Source organism: Bos javanicus, chromosome 25 (assembly GCF_032452875.1).
Source record: "Bos javanicus breed banteng chromosome 25, ARS-OSU_banteng_1.0, whole genome shotgun sequence".
NCBI lineage: Eukaryota > Metazoa > Chordata > Mammalia > Artiodactyla > Bovidae > Bos > Bos javanicus.
Window position 1 is genome coordinate 28846054 of NC_083892.1, and position 21711 is coordinate 28867764.

At 43.4% G+C, this 21711-nt stretch overlaps 1 protein-coding gene across 5 annotated transcripts in view; it reads left to right on the forward strand.

Annotated features, from left to right (window-relative positions):
- CALN1 (calneuron 1) overlaps window positions 1-21711 on the forward strand; it is a 536579-nt gene that overhangs the window by 343126 nt on the left and 171742 nt on the right. For 4 of the 5 annotated variants that reach the window (XM_061401834.1, XM_061401835.1, XM_061401836.1 and 1 more), the window contains one exon: window positions 8723-8835. In XM_061401834.1, the coding sequence (XP_061257818.1) occupies window positions 8723-8835 (113 nt within the window). Of the gene's footprint in view, window positions 1-8722; window positions 8836-10074; window positions 10811-21711 lie in introns of those variants that run through there. The other variant, XM_061401838.1, reaches the window with a different exon arrangement.

Here is a 21711-nt window from a genome sequence, read left to right on the forward strand (position 1 = left end):
GAAGGTTAGAAATGACCTTGCAGCTATTGGAGTAGAAGGCGAGTTTGGTGCTAGTAAGATGCATGGTCTGTCTTGTTTTGACAGTTTCTTTTCCACATGGATCCCCGAGGAAGATGTGAATATAAGAGCAATAGGAATAAGGAAAAAAGTGCCTGTGTATATTCAGCCTTGCCCGTGGGCTATATCCGTATGCAGAAAATAAGAGAGGAGGTAGCATGGCTGCGCTAACTCTAAGCAGATTAGGCTTGGATGGACCCATAGCATAGATGAGAAACAATACCAGAGGAGCATGGGCCCCAGCTGTGAGCACAAACTTTGCACACCTCCTGAGAGCCAGCCTTATTGATTACTTCCTGGTCCTGTTCGGAAGGGAAGTGAGAGTGAGCAGTGCCAAGGCTAGGACATGTCTCCACCCTCCACCAACTCCCTCCTTTATCTCACTATCCCTCAGCTCTCTACTGTGCATGTGTGCGTGCTAAGTTGCTTCAGGCGTGTCTGACTCTTTGTGACCCTATGGACTGTAGCCCACCTGCAGGGCTCCTCAGTCCATGGGATTCTTCAGGCAAGAATACTGGAGTGGGTTGCCATGCCTTCCTCCAGGGGATCTTCCCCACCCACGGATAGGACCCATGTCTCTGACATCTCCTGCATTGGCAGGTGGTTCTTTATCACTTGTGCTACCTGGGAAGCCCACTTTCTACTGTGGTCAATTGCAATTTCCCATTTGGATATAAAGCGGAAGTAGAAGCATCTTTTCTATCATTCTAGGATGCATAAGAGGTGTAAAAGCTCTGCTTAACGTCCAGCTCCCATGAGAAACAGGCTTCCCGGGATGCTAGGTTGCTGGTGGCAGGTGCACTGCTTGGGGTTGTCTGCGCCTTGGAGCTGCTTTGACAGACAGGTTGAGGATTGGGCAGTTTGGGAAGTAGGAGGACTTAAGTATGTAAAATTCTGAGCGCAGAGGCAGAGGATGGAGAGAACATGCTAGTCCTTCCAGAATAGTGGCTGAGCCAGCCTGCTGCCCACAGTCAAGCCTTCACAAGGAAGAACCTTGCTTGTGTCACCAGCCGCTTTGAGGTCTATATTAGATCCCTAACCAGGGATCGAACCCATGATATCTATAGTGGACACACTGAGTCCCAACCACTGGACTGCCAGGGAAGTCCCTGTTTCTCTTCCTAAAAGGATACCAGTCCTATTGGATTAGGGTCCCACCCTTATTACCTCACTTAACCTTAATCACTTCCTTCAAGTCTCTGTCTCCAAATATAGTCACACTGGGAGTTGGGGCTTCAACCAGTGAATTCTGGAGGGACACAGTTCAGTCCCTAATACATTATAAGAGGTTGATGTGGAAGCATTACTGCTACTGCTAAGTCACTTCAGTCATGTCCGACTCTGTGCGACCTCAGAGACAGCAGCCCACCAGACTTCCCTGTCCCTGGGATTCTCCAGGCAAGACACTGGAGTGGGTTGCCATTGCCTTCTCAGCATTAGGCACACAAATTTCACTGGGTGGAGTTGGTGGATGGGGTGATGCTCTCACTCCCCACTTGGACCCTTCCCACTGACGCTGCATCAGAAACAAGCAGGGCTTATCTTGTCCTGTTCTCTTCCCACAGGAGTCCTTGTTCCAGCATGAAGGGAGGGTGGTTACTGCTCCAGTCACACGACATCCTTCCTGGGGTCCATGAAGTATTCAGGATGCTCATCTCCTCTTTCAGCTTGCTAGAACCTCCCCTCCCTTACGGGTTAAGGGTTCTGTTGACTTTTAAGAAAGTGCACACCATGAGAGCTGCAAGTCAAGTTTTATTTGGGGCAAAATGAGGACTGTAGCTCAGGAGACAGCATTAAAGAGAGCCCCGAGAAACCACTCTGAGGAGACCAGGGGAAGAACTAAATACATAGGCTAAATAGCTAGGATATATTGCAATAAGGGACTTCCCTGGTGGCTCAGCAGTAAAGAATCTGCCTGCCAATGCAGGAGATGGGTTTGATTCCAGGTCGGGAAGATCCCCTGGAGAAGGAAATGGCAACCCACTCCAGTATTCTTGCCTGGGAAATCCCATGGACAGAGGGGCCTGGTGGGCTACAATCCATGGAGTCACGAAGAGTCTGACTCGACTTAGCATCTAAACAACAACAACAATATTTCAATAATGCGCAGGTTATCAGGAACATCAAAATATTATTATTAATTGAAGAAAACCAGATATCTCGAGTTAAGGCATTTAGCACTTTTCTAAGTATGGGAAAATGCAAGAGTCTAAGCTCACTGAAATCATTCCTCAGGTATGCACCTGAGCTATCTGGGGCCAGTATCCTGTATTTTCACACCCTATGTTCCCTCAGGGCTCACCACAGGGAGTGCCTGCAATCTATTGGCTGCTAGATGGCAGGTGTTCTTTTCAGCCCTGAATTTCCTCGGGGCTCACTGGCTCATGTTGGAGGGCTGCAATTGCCGATGACTGTGATATCCTTGTTTACTGATATGGCAGGAAATATTCTGTTTCTCAGCTCACTCCTGAGCCATCGAGAATTTCCAAATTAGAGCCTTTGCTCCTACTGTGGTGCTGCCCTAGCTCAATGCTTTTAGGTCAGTCCCAGCCCCTACTAGATTCTGCCCTGGGTGATGGATTGCAACCTCCTGGAGGGTAAGCCTGTGTCTATTCATCCCTCTCTTGCCCCACCGTACACCTCACATCTCCATGCTTTTGGAATTGAGTCAGTTGATTGGAACAGAGTCTCAAGCAGACATTTCTTCTTCCTCCCAAGCTATCTCCTCATTACCCTTCTTTACCCATCATTTTTTCTGAATATGCCTTTCCTTCCTTTTATTTTGCAGGGATTTTTATTGTTATTTTACCTCTTGGTGAAAGTTTCACCTGGTTGGTCTTAACGAATGTTGTGCAGTCCTGGCCCTCCCGCAGCTTCTTGCCCTCGTTCAAGTTCATTACTCTGACTTACATAGCAGTGGGAAGCAATCAGATGCGGTCCTGGGCAGGTTAGCTTCCTGCCTGTCTTGCTAAGTGGATCATAATATTGGAAGCATGGGGGAGGTTAGGAATGATTCCTTATTGGAGTGAGTTTCATTGTTTTGCTCTGCACTTACTGTTAAAGATTCGTAAAATGATTTAACCAAATGAAGTTTTTGCATTCGGAGGTCGCTGCATTCTGTGAAGGGTCGGGGAGGGCGGTCTGGGAAGATGTCCGGTCTGTCTTTAGGGGACACGTGAATGCCAGCCTGATGTCTTTAGAGGACACGTGAATGTCCCCTGCCTGATGTCACCCTGCCAGGCCTGGTGGAAGAGGGTGCCTATAGGATTGTATGGGAGAGACCTGGATCCTCTGAGAACTGACCCTCCAAGGAGAATTACTGAGACCCTCATTGCAGGCAGGATGGCAATTTGGGGGAACAAAGAGCTTTCAGACAGTGGTCACTTGTGTTAAAGCCTCTAAAGGCCATTTTCCCAGTTCCCACTAAATTCCTTCCTAAAAGCTCAGTAGGAAAACATACTATACTCTCAGACTTTGCAGAGAGGTGTAACCTGAAACAGGAATTGTACTGGGGCCTCTGACATAGAGGGAGGCTTTGCAACGTGGGGGTTAAATCAAGAGTTCCAAGTTGATCCCTCTGCAGGCATATACTAGCTGACCAGCCTTGACCCAGCTCCTTTTAACCTCTTCTTGGTGAAGTTTTCTCAAGGGTAGAATGTGGAAGGGCAGAACCTATTCACAGTGTTGGGATGGAATCAAACACAATAATATGTCAGACCTCGAGTTCAGTGTCTGGCATATAGCAAATGTTAAATCAATATTTCCTATTACTTATTATGACTCTTTTAAATGCTTAATAAAGGCCTCCAGCAGCTGCCCTGAGACTTGATAACTAGACAAAAAGACAACTTAGATTTCAATTTGCCTCTTTGTGCCAGAAGCCACAGCATTCCCCAGCCAGGGAACACTGGGGTCAGATGAATTAGTGTTCCTGACAGTGTCATACATCACCTGGCCTCCCGAGAGGAGGCAAAAGCATAGGCAAGCTGCTGGGTTGGGAATCACCGCTCTGCTCCTCTGTGTGAGCTTCTGCAAGTTACTGAACCTCTCTGTGCATCAGTTTTCTCATCTGTAAAATGGGCTACTGGCAGACTTCAGTGAACTAGGCTGTGCAATGTCTTCCAATGATGCCATGGCATTGTGAATGCTCAGTATGTTAGATGTTAAGATCATCACCAGACTTCCCAGACTTTGCCTCTGCCGGCGGCTAGTTTTTGTATAAGGAACTTAGGGAGATATGTCTGAAATTATACTCTTCTCAGCACTCCTGGGATGGATGCAGGGTGGGGTAGGGTGAGGTGGACGTGGGGCCAGACTGCTAGGAGCAGCTTTGAAAGCTTACGGAGTGTTCCCAGTCCTGTCTATCCTTTAAACTAGGATCTGCTGAAGGGGACTTTTATTCAGTCTCCATCTGAATAGAATCTTGTACTCCTGGCAAGACCAGTGACGAGCTGTGTATGTGAAGGAGGACTCTGTGTACTGAGGGTCTGCAGAAAATGTGCAATATGCACATGCTCAGGAGCCAGAGCTGAGAAGATCCCAAGAGACATAGACAAAGTCAAAGAGGCATCCCTCTTATTTCTCCAACTATGGGCCTGCAGAAATCTCCCTTGGCTCATTGATAATGGAAAAAAAAAATGGAGGAGAGAATCACATTTTGACCAATAAGAAATCTGAGGTTCCAAATGTCTTCTGCTTAATAGCTAGAAACAAATCCTTCCATGAACCAGACCTCTCCTCCAACTAGCAGAAAGGCTCTGCCAAGTCCCCTGTGCCCCTGCACTGTAGCTGGCACCACCCTGGGGTTGCTCACCATGACCCAAGCTCTTTCCTTCTGGTCAGCGGTTTCGGGAGCAAAAAAGCTGCTCCCTTCACCGAGGTCAGGATATGGTTGGAAGCATCAATTCCATTTGTCAGCTTTGAGGCTGATGTTCTCAGCCAAGGGCACCATCTGTGAGTGCTCCCTGATGACTTTGACCAGGGTTCTGTGTGGACTCCAGTTCCACATGCTGCTCTCCCATCACCTGGGTTGGGGGGAGGTTTCAGAGAGGTGGGTGATCACTTTCCTCTTACCTGAAAGTTAGATTGTTTAAAAACAGCCTCATCCTCCTGGTCCTCAGGTGCCTAATATACTGAGAAATATACTTGGCACATACTCTGGACCTCCCCCATCCCCATTCCATTCAGCTCCCAAGTAAGAGTGCCTACTACACCCCGGCCAGAAGCTTGTATGACCCAGCCCAGTGGATGTATTTTAGATAGGGTCTTATGAGGTCTTTGTAAAAGAATGATCCACACCTTCGAGCTTCTAAACCTTTATGAACCGTTGCCCTGGGTGACAGACGGTTGGGGTGATGCCCATTGTTACTAGACCAGCACCTCAGAAGGAGGTCCCTGGAAGGAGAACCATAGTACAGTAAGTCCCCTACATATGAACAGGTTTCATTAGTAAGTCCAGTTTGTTCTTAAGTCTAATTTGTTCATAGGTACCCAACTAACACAATCAGCTATATCATACTATACTGTAATAGGTTTATAATACTTTCCACACAACTAATACATAAAAAACAAACACAAAAAATAAAGAAAACATTTTTCATCTTATACTAGTACAGCACAACAGCTGGCATCCAGGGGCTGGCATCAGGGGTTACCAACTGGAGGAGGGAGAGGAGGTGGGAGATGGTGGAACTGAAGGATTGTCAGCAATAGGAGATGGAGGGCAAGCTGCAATTTCACTCATGCCTAACGTTGATGGAACAGGTTGTGGTTCCTTGCTGGAACTAGATGCACGTTTACATCTTTGAAAGTTCATGACTTGACGATTGGCACAGAGGGGACTTACTGTACTTGAGACATTATCTAGTCTAGTGTTTCTCAAACTACTTCCTCTTCCTTGTCTGCTTCTTCCTCTTGTCCTGCTCCTCCTTCTTGTTCTGCCACTCACCTGCTCAGATGCCTTTTAAGACACTTGTTTCTCTAGTTGCCCCAACCCCATGGCATTTTAATAGTACAGATATAGTGTGCATATGTCTCTTTACGTACTGTGAGCTTAGGAGGGCCACTAATGATTGTAATGCCTAAGATATTTTTTGTCCCCTAAGAATCACTTTCCATCTCACTGAAGGTGACACTTTCTCTCTTGAGAATGCATCTTCTGGTCTGAGACTTTTTGGCCATCCAGCACTGGCTTTTTGTTTATTTACTTATGGCTGCACTAGGTCTTCATTGCAGCACACAGGCTCTTCATTGACGCATGCAGCCTTTCTCTAGTTGTGGTGAGCGGAGACTACTCTCTAGTTGCAGCATGCAGGCTTCTCATTATGGTAGCTTCTCTTGTTGCAGAGCATGGACTCTAGGGCACTCTGGCTTCAGTAGTTGGCTCAGGGGCTTAGCTGCCCCATGGCTTGTAGAATGTTAGTCCCCAGAGCAAGGATCCCATGTCCCCTGCACTGGCAGGCTGATTCTTAATGACTGGACTGCCAGGGAAGTCCCCAATGCCAGGTTTGACTAGCAGGAGCAACTTGGGGTGAGCAGCAGGTTAGTGCATGAGCATAACAAGTGTGACTGTCCTAGACTGGGAGCCATGTGGTGCTAACTCATTGTGAATACCAGCAAGACTGGGCCATTCTCAGCTTCCTCCAGCTTTCTACTTTCACAAATACTGGATGATTTATCTTTGGGTAAACATCTTGGACTGCATTTAAGGTAGTTTCCTTGCTTTGTCTTTTTCTTTAAAAGTGAAGTTGTTAAGTGAAAAGGAACCAGCAGGATACAGCATTTTGAATCCTGCTAGTCAGTGTTCAGGATGAGCACACAGGGGTGCATAAGAGAGCTCGTGTCTTCTCCACATCTCTGCCAGCATTGAACAGTATTCTTTTAAGAAGTATTTGCTGGTTTGAAAGGCAAGATGCTAACTTGTTGTCAGCTGATGATGACCAGCCAGGGTGAAATTTTAGATCCTTTCATCTTGTCGAATGGTAAGAGGTACATTCCTTTCTCAGTGGTCCTTGGACTGCCCCACCCCATTTAGTGGCTTAGTCTTCCCTTTCCCACTGACTTGTCATGCTTCTCCTATCCTCTTGGAAGTTTTATCTACACTTGGATCTGTTCCTGGACTGTCTTTTTCTGAATTATTGACATCTTGATGATGACATCTGCTTGAATTTTGGAAGTAGGTTTTCAGCAAAGGCTCATGGAAGGCTATTACACTCTGGGAGTGGATTGATATGTCTGCACTTTGGCAAGCTTGTATGCAGCCACCTGGGCTGTCTTTTTCACCTGGGACCAAGGTGTGGTGACTCTTGGTGGAGACACCCTCCCAAGCAGTCCGTGCAGAATGCCACACTGATGAATCCTGGGGGCTCAGGCCATGCCCTGAAGGTCCGCTTTTGTCTAAGTTGGCCTAAGTTCACTTGGCCAGTGTCAGCTCTAGCATGGAAGTTCCAATACATGTTGACCTGAGCAAAGAAAATACAAGCAAGAGATATCATTCATTCTCTAAGGGCACTTTGAGTGCCCACCTTGGTATCAAATATAGAGACTTTTCAGACTGGGTCCTTGGCCTTGCAGAGCTAACAATCTAGGTGGGAGACAGGCATGCACATTAGTGGCTGAGATAGAGGGTAATCAGTTCTAAACAGGTGCACATTAAGTTAGTAGGAGAAACAGAAGTTTGCCCAACTCTGTCTAGTGAGATGAGAAATGGTCAGGAAAAATATCAAAAGAGAACATGATATTTCAGCTTCATCTTATGAAACAAGTTAGAGATTACCCAGTAGACAAATGGAGGGAACAGTGTGTACAGAGGTCTGGAGCTCCGAAATAGCATGACATCTTGTGCAGAGGTGGGGAGCAAAAGGTGTCAAAAGGCATAGTGGGACTTGAGGTGGGTGGGTTCTGAGGTGGTTTCCTTATTTTTGGTCAAAGATGCCACTGAAGTTTATAAAGCAGGATCAGATAGGCTTTGGGAGAAGTAAACTCAACTGTGTGGAAGAAAGTATGGAGGTGAGAATATGAGGACAAAAGTCATTCTACTAGTAATATTGTAATTATTATTAGAACATTCATTCTTGGAAACGTTTTCCTACAACAGTGTTTTTGGAACTGGACTAGCAATTGAATTAATGAAGAAGGTAGAGCAGCTACAGGTATTTAACAAGTGAAATCAGTAAGACTTGATGACTAAATCTATGTGTGATTGACCAGTATGAAGGAAGAGATTGGGATAAAGGTGTGATTTCTCTCCTGTACAGCTAGGCAACTTGGGGTCCAGGAATTACAGTACCTGTGAGGTTGTGGGAGGTGTTGGTTGGGATTTAGATATAAATAGTAACAAATGATTAGGGATAGGTGGTATTGGAGGTACTAATTGTTGCCAGTTTCTTTTGGTTGTCTTTTGGTATTTTAAGATGTTGCACAATTTTCAGAAATGGTTCCAGCTCTTCATTGATCAAGGTCATGCTGTGTAGAAAAGCATGTAGATGTTTATTTCATGTTTATTTTATTCATCTACTCCCAGATGTTTATTTCATTATTTCAAATTATTTCATGATTTTATTTCACAGAGATGTTTATTTCATATTTCCAGTGAAATAATGAAATAAACATTGGGTAGGTCAATTTCAGCTACTTTTCAACTCATACTTATATCTTCTCCTTCCAGGGGATGGCCAGGTGGATTTTGATGAATTCATGACCATTCTTGGCCCCAAACTGGTGTCTTCAGAAGGTCGCGATGGTTTTCTTGGAAACACAATAGACAGCATATTCTGGCAGGTGAGTTAAGATTTTGTTTAAAGATTAGATTTGATAGTAAACATGGGTTTGGGACTAACATTTGACTGTGAATTCTTGAGCTTCTGTTCAGCATATGAAGCTCTCTTTTGGGCTCGACTGATGTACATTTCTTGAACTGGACAACTAAGTTGAGATCATACTGCTGCTGCTGCTGCTAAATTGCTTCAGTTGTGTCCAACTCTGTGCGACCCCATAGACGGAAACCCACCAGGCTCCCCTGTCCCTGAGATTCTCCTAGGTCCCCTGAAAACAAGTATCAAAACTATACTCTTTTAAGTCTTGGAAGAGTGAAATATCTCCCTATTTATTCCTTATTTCAAAAATAGTTTTACATTTTGGAGAAATGAGATTCCTCCTCTTCTGGTTCACCAAAGCCTTTTTCCTGAAGACACCTAGGAAGGACATATTGGTATTACCTGTGCTCACTGCCATTCCTGGTTCAGGAGGTCCTTGCTGAGAGGATGATATGATTGCCTTGTGTGTTTGGATCCTATCTCTCAAGAGGACAGAAGGGTTTTATCTCAAAATTTGTATTTGATACTTCTCAATTTGCTTCTGTTTCTATCTGCAAGCTGTCTTAGAAATTCCAAGTAACAATGACCTTTGAACTATTTTGATGTGCTATAAGTCATTTCTTTATATTCTTTAATTTTAAAATGTGAATATTATTTTATGATTATGGAATTTGGGGAATGGCTCATCAATAATTATTTTTAAGATGTGAATATAATTTGTCAAGTTAAATTGAATTATAGTTTAGACATGTAAAATACCATTCCAACACAGGGTGGTTTCTTTAATTTCTTGATGTGTTTTTTCCCTTAACCAACGATATTTCTCTCATCTAGTTAAGGATTGCAGTTGGCAGTGTACCTCTAGTCTTAATCTATCATCTTGCATATAACCAACAAGTACTTAGTAAGAACTTGTTACTTATCCCGTAGTCTAACAATCACTATGGGTTTTACAAAAGATGTTTAAGACAGTCCTTCACAGAGAATAGAGTGGTGGTTGCTAAGGGGAAGGAGGGTGGGAGAGAGTTGGATTGGAAGTTTGGGATTAGCAGATGCAAACTGGTATGGGGAGAATGAATAAACAACAAAGTCCTACTGTATAGCACAGGGAACTATATTCAATACTCTATGATGAACCACGATAGAAAAGAATATGAAAAAGAATGTATATATATATGTATAACTGAGTCACTTTGCTCTACAGCAGAAATTGACACAACACTGTAATTCAACTATACCTCAGTCCTATTGGTTACAAAGTGCATCCGCATTCAGTGGAGGGAGAGGACTCCTCCCAGTGAATCCCCAGAGGAGGGGTCATTGAGGACCGCCTTGGAGACCGGAGACCACAAAGGGGAATGTGGCTGTACTTTGGCTTCAGCTTCCTGGCCTGACACTGCTGTCACGGTCTTTCATTTTTTTCAGGTTTTGGTTTCTCCCTATCTTAGAGGAAAACTGACCATGGATGTTCTCTGTGTTCTGAGAAGTGAGCCCACCAGGCCCTAGGCTCACCTTGCAAATTAAGTCTGCTCTCCAAGGCTCACTCATTCCTGGCATTCTAGCCTACAGGGCCAAGGGGAGAAGAAAATCAATTGGGATTCTGCAAAAAGGGCTATTTATCAGTTGGTGCTCATCCCCAAAGTTTTGAGCGCCTGGCTCTTTGCAGGAAACTGGTATCAGTGAAGATGGAATTGATTGGCTACTAACACGAGGGCCATGCCCCAGAGTGTCTGTCCTCCCTGGGTACTTAGTCTGGGTGTGAGACTCACAGATTTCTTGGCTGCCAGTTCAGAACCTCTCCCTTGTGTAGCAAATAATAACCTGTGGAATTCTTATTGTCTTCTCCTTTATTCATCAAAGTCGTGTGTGTTGGCTGTTACTGCTGTGATGTAGTTGAGCAGAACTTGGTGTATGTTAGTGGTGGAGAGGAGAGGAGGGGAGGGAGGAGCTGAGAGGGCCAGATGCAGGGTGGGGGTGGGGGAGGGCTTTCATGCTCAACACTTCAACTCCATTGCAACTGTAGAGCAGCAGCATCCTCAAAGTCACTTTATTCTGCCAGTCACTTGCACCACACACCACAAGGCCACTTGTACCCAAGAAGGTATCTAATGCAACAGATGCTCCCATGCTGTGAAACATCTGCATCGAGGGTTCACCTGAGTCCCCACAACAGCCCTTCATCTTTCCTCCTCTATGACCTCCAGCACTGTGCACAGCTGTGTTCTGCCACGAGCTCGCAGACTGTGGTAACGACCAAATGGCAGAGGTAATGACCAGCATCACGGGAGATCATGCAGCTCTGGTGATCCAGGTTCAACCAACACTTCTGTTAAACTCTTCTCCCTTTAAAGAGAGAGAGATGAGTCCCACCCTTAGCTAGGAGAGGAGCCAGTGGTGTCTTACTATCAGGACTTACCTGTACCTGTAGAAGGTACAGGTAGAACACCTTGGCTCCTTGGCTCACGTTTTTATCTTATGCATAAACTTCACTAAGACTTGACTAATTTACAGGGTTTTTTTTGGCTCTGCTGGGTCTTATTGCAGCGCATTGGCTTCTTTTGTTGAAGAGCACGAGTTCTAAAGCACGTGGACTCAGTAGTTGCAAGTATATGGGCCTTAGCTGCCCTGCGGCATATGGGATCCTGGGCCCCTGATCAGGGATCAGACCCGAGTCCCCTGCATTTGCAAGGTGGATCTTTAACTACTGGATCACCAGGGAAGTCCCTAATTTACAGTTTCTGATTTAAGAAATGAAACACATCAATATTTAAGCAAATGGATCTATTCAGTGGATGGCATTGGATGTGTGGGAACAGGTTTGGGGCTGGAGGTTAAGAACAAAGAAACTCACAGGGCTTCCTGCTCTTTGTGCCTGCTCCAGAGTGAGTTTTTACTTGCCTGTTTACACACAGGTCTAGTTTATCTCACATCTGTGTGCACAGGAAAGAAACACTCTGGAAAGCTCCAGGTACAATATGATGCCAAATCTTTTATGCATAAAAGAACTGGGGAAAATATGTCAGAGTATTGACAGTGACATTCCATATGTGATAGCATGATGAGTGATCATATCTTTCTATATTTTTCAAAAGCTTCACAATGGGCATGCATTACTTGTATAATCAGAAAAAGATGAAAGGAAAGTAAATATAGTCCCCAGCTAGTCAAATAACTATGAAGTATCTACAATGTTTTCATCTGTGAAACTGTAAATTATCTGCCCTGTGAGGTCGACCTTGGATAAAACTTGCAGGGAAAGCAAGTGAGACAGAAGAAATTATATTCATTCACATGCGGTGTTTGTTGCATGTGACCAAGACCTAGAAAATACCAGGATTTTGACTTTTGTTCTTTTATGGATAACTTGCATTCCAGCAGGCAGAGTCGCTTCTTACATCAAATCTGGCACTAACAGAATGGTTCTCTCCTCAATATTTTGTCAACGTGCCACTCTATCGGAGTTTGGGATCCAAAGCTGCAGTTCTTAATCATCTTAGGAACCAAATAGCTTTCAGCAGCCATGCCCATCATGAGGCCTGTTAGATTGACAGTGAATGCTTGAATCCCCAAAGCGATTTTACTGCCTGCGAAATATGGAGCATGGAAAACTCAGGAGAGGTTCTCAGAGTCTGGTTCCTGAACCAGCAGCATCAGCATCACCTGGGACATGTTAGATATGCAAACACCTGGACCCCACCCTAGAAGTACTGAATCAAAAACTCCAGGGTGGAGCTGGTATCTGGGTTCAATCCACCCTCCAGGTGGCTCTGATGTTTGCCCAAGATTGAGAGCTACTGAGATTTCAGCGATCCTGGCACATGGGGCAGGCATCCAGTAAGGCTTACTGGTCTGATTCAAACCTTGGTCATTTGGGTTTTTCCCTCATTTACTCATATTTATAAGTATCATTGGTCTTTAGTCCATATAACAGTATATGTTTTAACTGTTTTAAAAGATGGAGGAATTACATGTCAATATGTAACTAATTTTCTAAGTAGGAATTGCCTTTCTAAGCATTAAAGCAACAGAAGAATCATAAATAAAAACTATTAAACTATTGAAAGGATGTTTCAGAAAGTAATTGGGAGACTTCTCTGGCAGTCCCAGCGGCACTAGGTTCTCTCACTGGTCAGGGAGCTAGATCCCAGGTGCCACAACTAAAGACCCTGCATGCTGCAACTAAGACCCAGAGCAGCCAAATAAATAAAGAAATAAGTAGTTTAAAAAGTAATAGGAAAAAATACAGCAATAGACTAAGGTATATGTGGAGAGCATTTCTAAAACAATATGGAAACCTCTAGATATGATAACAGATGAGTGGGATAAGAAATAACAATTGATGGATACTTTAAACAAACATTAAAACAGTTCTCAACCTCACTAGAAATCTAAGGGATATCTACTAAAATAGTAATTGGATAACAGTTTTCACCTACCAAGTTGGAAAAGAATAAAACATATAATAGTGCTGTCAAGAGGGAGGAAATGGGCAAACTCATATACTACCAGTAGAAATGTAAATTGTAAAACTTTTCTGAAAACTATTTGCTGATAGTTTTCTACAACTTTTCCAATGTTAAACCCTATAATTAAAAATAATTCTACGTCTAAGACTCTGTCATATGAAATTAGTTAGAGGTGTAGAAAAATGTACTTACAAAGATGGAATATTGTGCAATTTTTTAAAATAATATTTTCACTCTACGATCTAGAGATTTTAATTTACAGTGTAATTACATCCTTGTCCTACAACTATTATATATCCATTTATATTCATACAGAGACAAAAACTGGGGAAAATGTAGTAATTCTGACAATACTAATTATGACTTGGAATAGAGGTGAATGTAAATTTTCTTTATCCTTGTATGTAGTTTCTGAAATTTCTACAATTAGGCCATAGGATCTATTCTGTTATTATTCAATGAAATTAACAAAATCACATTGTAAAACAACTGTTTTCAGTGCCAAAAAAAAGTGGTTAGACTTTCTAATACATGTACTCATTGCTATGGTAAATAAAGTACACAAAATTTACATGAGAGTTTATAATCAAAATGGTGACTGCCAGCTGCCTGGAGGAAAAGAATTCAGGCAAAGCCTCTGAGAAGCAGTGGTCACCCCAAGCAGCTAGGTGGCTACTTGTTCCAGAAGCCACAGGAGGCCTGGGGCCAGCTGCAGTTTCCAATGTATCAGTCACCTTATATTCAGTTAGTATATCGAAAACTCACCCTTTAGAAGAATGTCTGCATTGATTTCATAATCAGAATAAAAATAATGTTAATACTAATTTTAAATATCCCTTCTAAATAAATTCATGATGGGTTCTCAGCTTTGTGATTGGGTTGGGCTGATAGGTAACTTCAGGCAAAAAGAGGAAAAAGTCACTGGTCATATCCAGGAAACTCCTGGCTTATGTCCAGTGGAATCTTCGCATGTTACAGGTAAAGTTGTTTTCTTTATTTAATCTACTTAAAAGTCTAACACACAGGGTCTGTGTGTAATATGAATATACTGTCGACCTCAGGAAAGCATAGAATTTTCATTCAAAGTTATCTAAAAGAGGACTGGGTCTTGTAAGGGTAATATCTTGCATTCAAGTTCAGAGGGAAGAGAGAAAGAAACAAGGCAGGTGTGGAGCCAGTGGAGACTTCTTGGGGTCTGGCTGATGAATCCTCTAAAATCCACAGTTGAGATCAATTCAGTCGCTCACTCGTGTCCGACTCTTTGTGACCCCATGGCCTACAGCACCCCAGGCTTCCCTTTCTATCACCAACTCCCGGAGCCTACTCAAACTCATGTCCCTCGTGTCAGTGATGCCATCCAACCATCTAGGGAAAACCACTAGACCATTCAGGTATGACCTAAATCAAATCCCTTATGATTATGGAGTGGAAGTGACAAATAGATTGAAGGAATTAGATCTGATAGAGTGCCTGAAGAACTATGGACAGAGGTTCTTCACATTGTACAGGAGGCAGTGATCAAGACCATCCCCAAGAAAAATAAATGCAAAAAGGCAAAATGGTTCTCTGAGGAGGCCTTACAAATAGCTGGGGAAAGAAAAGAAGCAAAAGGCAAAGGAAAAAAGGAAAGGAATACCCATTTGAATGCAGAGTTCCAAAGAACAGCAAGGAGAGATAAGAAAGCCTTCCTCAGTGATCAATGCAAAGAAATACAGGAAAACAACAAAATGGGAAAGACTAGAGATCTCTTCAAGAAAATTAGAGATACCAAGGAAACATTTCATGCAAAGATGGGCTCAATAAAGGACAGAATGGGACCTACCTAACAGAAGCAGAAGATATTAAGAAGAGGTGGCAAAAATACACAGAACTATACAAAAGAGATCTTCATGACCTAGATAACCATGATGGTGTGATCACTCACCTAGAACGAGACATCCTGGAATGTGAAGTCAAGTGGGCCTTAGGAAGCATCATTATGAACAGAGCTAGTGGAGGTGATAGAACTCCAGGTGAATTATTTCAAATCCTAAAAGATGATGCTGTGAAAGTGCTGCACTCAATATTCCAGCAAATTTGGAAAACTCCACAGTGGCCGCAGGACTGGAAAAGGTCAGTGTTCATTCCCATCCCAAAGAAAGACAATGCCAGTTCAGTTCAATTCAGTTGCTCAGTCATGTCTGACTCTCTGCGACCCCATGAACTGCAGCATGTCAGAGTTCCCTGTCCATCACCAACTCCCAGAGCTACTCAAACTCATGTTCATTGAGTCAGTGATGCCATCCAACCATCTCATCCTCTGTCATCCCCTTCTCCTACCTTCAGTCTTTCCCAGCATCAGGGTCTTTTCAAATAAGTCATTTCTTCATATCAGGTGATCAAAATACTGGAGTTTTAGCTTCAGCATCAGTCCTTCTGATGAATATTCAGAATTGATTTCCTTTAGGATGGACTGGTTGGATCTCCTTGCTGTCCAAGGGACTCTCAAGAGTCTTCTCCAGCGCCACAGTTCAAAAGCATCAATTCTTCGGCGGTCAGCCTTCTTTATAGTCCAACTCTCACATCCATACATGACCACTGGAAAACCCATAACTTTGACTAGACGAACCATTGTCAGCAAAGTAATGTCACTGCTTTTTAATATATGCTGTTATATGCTGTCTAGGTTGGTCATGACTTTTCTTCAAAGGAGCAAGCATCTTTTAATTTCATGGCTGCAGTCACCATCTGCAGTGATTTTGGAGCCCAAGAAAATAAAGTCTGTCACTGTTTCCATTGTTTCCCCATCCATTTGCCATGAAGTGATGGGACCAGATGCCATGATCTTCGTTTTCTGAATGTTGAGTTTTAAGCCAACTTTTTCACTCTCCTCTTTCACTTTCATCAGGAAGCTCTTTAGTTCTTCTTCACTTTCTGCCTTAAGGGTGGTGTCACCTGCATATTTGAGATTATTGATATTTCTCCCGGCAATCTTGATTCCAGCTTGTGCTTCCTCCAGCCCAGTGTTTCTCATTATGTACTCTGCATATAAGTTAAATAAGCAGGGTGACAATATACAGCCTTGATGTACTCCTTTTCCTATTTGGAACCAGTCTGTTGTTCCATAACCAGTTATAACTGTTGCTTCCTGACCTGTATACAGATTTTTCAGGAGGCAGATCAGGTGGTCTGGTATTCCCATCTCTTTCAGAATTTTCCAGTTTGTTGTGATCCACATAGTCAAAAGCTTTGGCATAGTCAATAAAGCAGAAGTAGATGTTTTTCTGAAACTCTCTTCCTTTTTCGATGATCCAGCAGATGTTGGCAATTTGATCTCTGATTCCTCTGTCTTTTCTAAATACAGCTTGAACATCTGGAGGTGCACGGTTCATGTACTGTTGAAGCCTGGCTTGGAGAATCTTGAGCGTTATTTTGTTAGCGTGTGAGATGAGTGCAGTTGTGCAGTATATTTGAACATTCTTTGTTTGAACATTCTTTGGCATTGCCTCTCTTTGGGATTGGAATGAAAACTGACCTTTTCCAGTCCTGTGGCAACTGCAGAGTTTTCCAAATCTGCTGGCATATTGAGTGCAGCACTTTCACAGCATCATCTTTTAGGATTTGATATAGCTCAACTGGAATTCCATCACCTCCACTAGCTCTGTTCATAATAATGCTTTGTTGGAGAAGACTCTTGCGAGTCCCTTGGACTGCAAGGAGATCCAACCAGTCCATTCTGAAGCAGATCAGCCCTGGGATTTCTTTGGAGGGAATGATGCTGAAGCTGAAACTCCAGTACTTTGGCCACCTCATGCAAAGAGGTGACTCATTGGAAAAGACTGTGATGCTGGGAGGGATTGGGGGCAGGAGGAGAAGGGGACGACAGAGGATGAGATGGATGGATGGCATCACTGACTCGATGGACATGAGTCTGAGTGAACTCCGGGAGTTTGTGATGGACAGGGAGGCCTGGCATGCTGCGATTCATGGGATCACAGAGTCGGACACGACTGAGCGACTGAACTGAACTGAACTGAAAACCCACTTGACTTCACATTCCAGGATGTCTAGCTGTAGGTGAGTGGTCACCTGGGTGATTATCTGGGTCGTGAAGATCTTTTTTGTATAGTTCTTCTGTGTATTCTTGCCACCTCTACTTAATATCTTCTGCTTCTGTTAGGTCCATACTATTTCTGTCCTTTATAGTGCCCATCTTTGCATAAAATGTCCCCAGGTATCTCTAATTTTCTTGAAGAGATCTCTAGTCTTTCTCATTCTATTGTTTTCCCCTATTTCTTTGCATTGATCACTGAGGAAAGCTTTCTTTTTTTTATTTAAATTTATTTATTTTAATTAGAGGCTAATTACTTTACAATATTGTATTGGTGTACACCCGTGGTGGATTCATGTTGAGGAAAGCTTTCTTATCTCCCCTTGCTATTCTTTGGAACTCTGCATTCAAATGGGTATATCTTTCCTTTTTTCCTTTGCCTTTTGCTTCTCTTCTTTCCCCAGCTATTTGTAAGGCCTCCTCAGAGAACCATTTTGCCTTTTTGCATTTATTTTTCTTGGGGATGGTCTTGATCACTGCCTCCTATACAATGTGAAGAACCTCTGTCCATAGTTCTTCAGGCACTCTATCAGATCTAATTCCTTCAATCTATTTGTCACTTCCACTCCATAATTGTAAGGGATTTAATTTATGTCATACCTGAATGGTCCAGTGGTTTTCCCTACTTTATAAGGAGTTCATGATCTGAGCCACAGTCAGCTCCCTGTCTTGTTTTTTGCTGACTTATAGAGCTTCTCCACGGAGAGGCAGTGGCACCCCACTCCAGTACTCTTGCCTGGAAAATCCCATGGACGGAAGTGCCTGGTAGGCTGCAGTCCATGGGGTCGCTTAGAGTCGGACATGACTGAGCGACTTCACTTTCAATTTTCACTTTCATGCATTGGAGAAGGAAATGGCAACCCACTTCAGTGTTCTTGCCTGGAGAATCCCAGGGATGGGGGAGCCTGGTGGGCTGCCATCTATGGGGTCGCACAGAGTCGGACACGACTGAAGCAACTTAGCAGCAGCAGCAGCAGCAGCAGAGCTTCTCCATCTTTGGCTGAAAAGAATATGATCAGTCTGATTTCAGTATTGACCATCTGGTGATGTCCATGTGTAGAGTCTTCTCTTGTGTTATTGGAAGAGGGTGTTTGCTATGACCAGTGCATTCTCTTGGTGAAACTCTATTAACCTTTGCCCTGCTTCATTCTGTACTCCAAGGCCAAATTTGCCTGTTATTCCAGGTATCTCTTGACTCCATACTTTTGCATTCCAGTCCCCTATAATGAAAAGGACATTTTTGGGGGGTGTTAGTTCTTGAAGGTCTTGTAGGTCTTCATAGAACTGTTCAACTTCAGCTTCTTCAGCATCACTGGTAGGTGCATAGACTTAGATTACTGTGACATGGAATGATTTGCCTTTGAAACGAACAGAGATCATGCTGTCATTTTTGAGACTGCACCCAAGTACTGCATTTTGGACTCTTTTGTTGACTATTGGTGCCTACTCCATTTCTTCTAAGGGATTCCTGCCCACAATAGTAAATATCATGGTCATCTCAGTTAAATTCACCCATTCCAGTCCATTTTAGTCTGCTGATTCCTAAATGTTGACGTTCACTCTTGCCATCTCCTGTTCGAGCACTACCAATCTGCCTTGTTTCATGGACCCAACGTTCCAGGTTCCTATACAATCTTGCTCTTTACAGCATCGAACTTTACTCCATCACGAGTCACATCCACAGCTGAGTGTTGTTTTTGCTTTGGCTCAGTGTCTTCATTCTTTCTGGAGTTATTTCTCTGCTGATCTCCAGTAGCATATTACACACCTACCAACCTGGGGAGTTCATCTTTCAGTGTCTTATCTTTCTGCCTTTTCATACTTTTCATGGGGTTCTCAAGGCAATACTGGAGTGAGTTGCCATTTCCTTCTCCAGGGGGTCTTCCTTCTCCAGGGATCAAACCCCGGTCTCCTGCTTTAATAGGGGGATTTTTTTTTTCCCCACCAGGAAATCCCCAGGTTAGGTACTACACAACTTTAAATAGAACATGAAAAAAAGACTTCTCTGAGGAGATGATGTTTGAACTTACACTTAAATCATGAGGAAGTACCAGCAGTGCAACCTCCAGGGTAAATGTTCACCATGGGGAGGCAACAGCAAATTCTAGGACCCTGAGGAGGGACAAGCTTGACTAGAGCTTGGTAGGCAAGTGGTAGGAGATGAGATTGGGGATGTCTGTGTAAAGATCAGCTTTTGTGGGACACTATAGGTCCTATGTTGGGATATACATTCAGCAGAATGTGATTGAAACCAATCTAACAGTGGTACAAACAGAATAGAAGCAAATAGAAATCACCCTTACTCAATTCTCTGCTGCCATCTGATTCACTACTCTGAAATCCTCCAATATCACCCTATCCCTGTGGCTTATGTCCACATCTGCATCCACCCATCAGAAAGCCAATGAAGGGAAATGGAGCACAAATCTTTGAAGAAGCTGCATACGTGGCTTCTATTTATGTCCAATTGGCCAGAAGCTAGTCACGTGGTTGACCAGAAGTTGGTCATGTTGTCACACCCAGCAGCAAGGCATGTTTGGAAATGGTAGTCTTTCTTTTGGACAGCCATGGTCCCAGATTTTTAAATTAAGGGTTATTTATTTATTTATTTTTGCTATTGGGCTTCCCTGATAGCTCAGTTGGTAAAGCATCTGCCTGCAATGCAGGAGACCTCTGTTTGATTCCCGGGTCAGAAAAATCTGGTGGAGAAGGGATAGGCTACCCACTCCAGTATTCTTGGGCTTCCCTTGTGGCTTAGCTGGTAAATAATCCACCTTTACTGCGGGAAACCTGGGTTTGATCCCTGAGTTGGAAAGATCCCGTGGAGAAGGGAAAGGCTACCCACTGTGGTATTCTAACCTGGAGAATTCCAGGGACTGTATAGTCCATGGGGTTGCAAAGAGTCAGGCATTACTGAGCGACTTTCACTTCCTTTTTGTTGCTGTTTAAGAAAGAGTTTATCGGAGAAGGCAATGGCACCCTACTCCAGTACTCTTGCCTGGAAAATCCCATGGATGGAGGAGCCTGGTGGGCTGCAGTCCATGGGGTCGCTACGAATCTGACACAACTGAGCAACTTCACTTTCACTTTTCACTTTTCTGCATTGGAGAAGGAAATGGCAACCCACTCCAGTGTTCTTGCCTGGAGAATCCCATGGATGGTGGAGCCTCGTGGGCTGCCGTCTATGGAGTCGCACAGAGTCGGACAGACTGAATCGACTTAGCAGCAGCAGCAGCAGCAAGAAAGAGTTTATGGGGGACTTCCCTGGTGGTGGAGTGATTAAGAGTCCACATTTCCACTGCAGGTGGCACTGGTTTGATCCCTGATTGGGGAACTAGGATCTCACATACTGAGCAGTGCGGCTAAAACTTTTTTTGAAAATTTTAAAAAAGGAGAGGGAGTGAATTGACACTTATGGGAGAACTCTTTGTCTCAGGTCCCATCAAGACAAGGAGTGTGGGTATGATTTTATGTAGAAGCAGTACTCCTTGGAGTATTTTAAGCAATGGAGGGGTATATTTTGATTTACATGCAAATAACATTGCCACTGCTGTGGTAATAATTCCATCCACTGTCGATGGAATATAGGGGCTTAGAATGGGGATGGGGACTCTGGAAGTTATTCAAAAGTAGGAGAGCCATGTTGATGGCTTGCACTAGGGTGGAAGCAACTAAGGTAGTGACAAGGGGACAGGGACAGGCTTTATGCTGGAGGCAGAGCTCGTCACTAAATACAATAGTGTCATTTCCATGATGCATCTATTATTACCATTTATATCTACAAATAACCTTCTTGGCCCACCCACTATTTTTATCTTGAATATTCCTTTTCTGATAGTAACACTAACCTCAGTTCATGGGCTGCCGTCTATGGGGTCGCACAGAGTCAGACATGACTGAAGCGACTTAGCAGCAGTAGCAGCGATTCATTTTCTTTTGTTGTTGTTGTTGGTTTTACTGGTTATTTCCTTAGCCATGTTCTTTCCTTTAAAAAATTCTACTTTTTCAGGTGTCCCTCTCTTTATAAGAATCATGTCAGACTTGTCTTTATAAGCTGATCTGAGAGAATTTGTCTTTAAATAAAGTGGTTTAATCCACTGGTTTATAACTGATGTGTATTCACAGTTCAGTTGTCATATAGTTTCATTTTTATCTGTGTCCTTTGTTTTCTGTCTTTTGCTATACTGTTCTGTATGCTTTATCCTCTAAATTAAACATAAAGATAGCTCTTCTTGTTATATTCCTATTCCTGATTTTTTACCTTTATGAAATATGTATTTTAAAT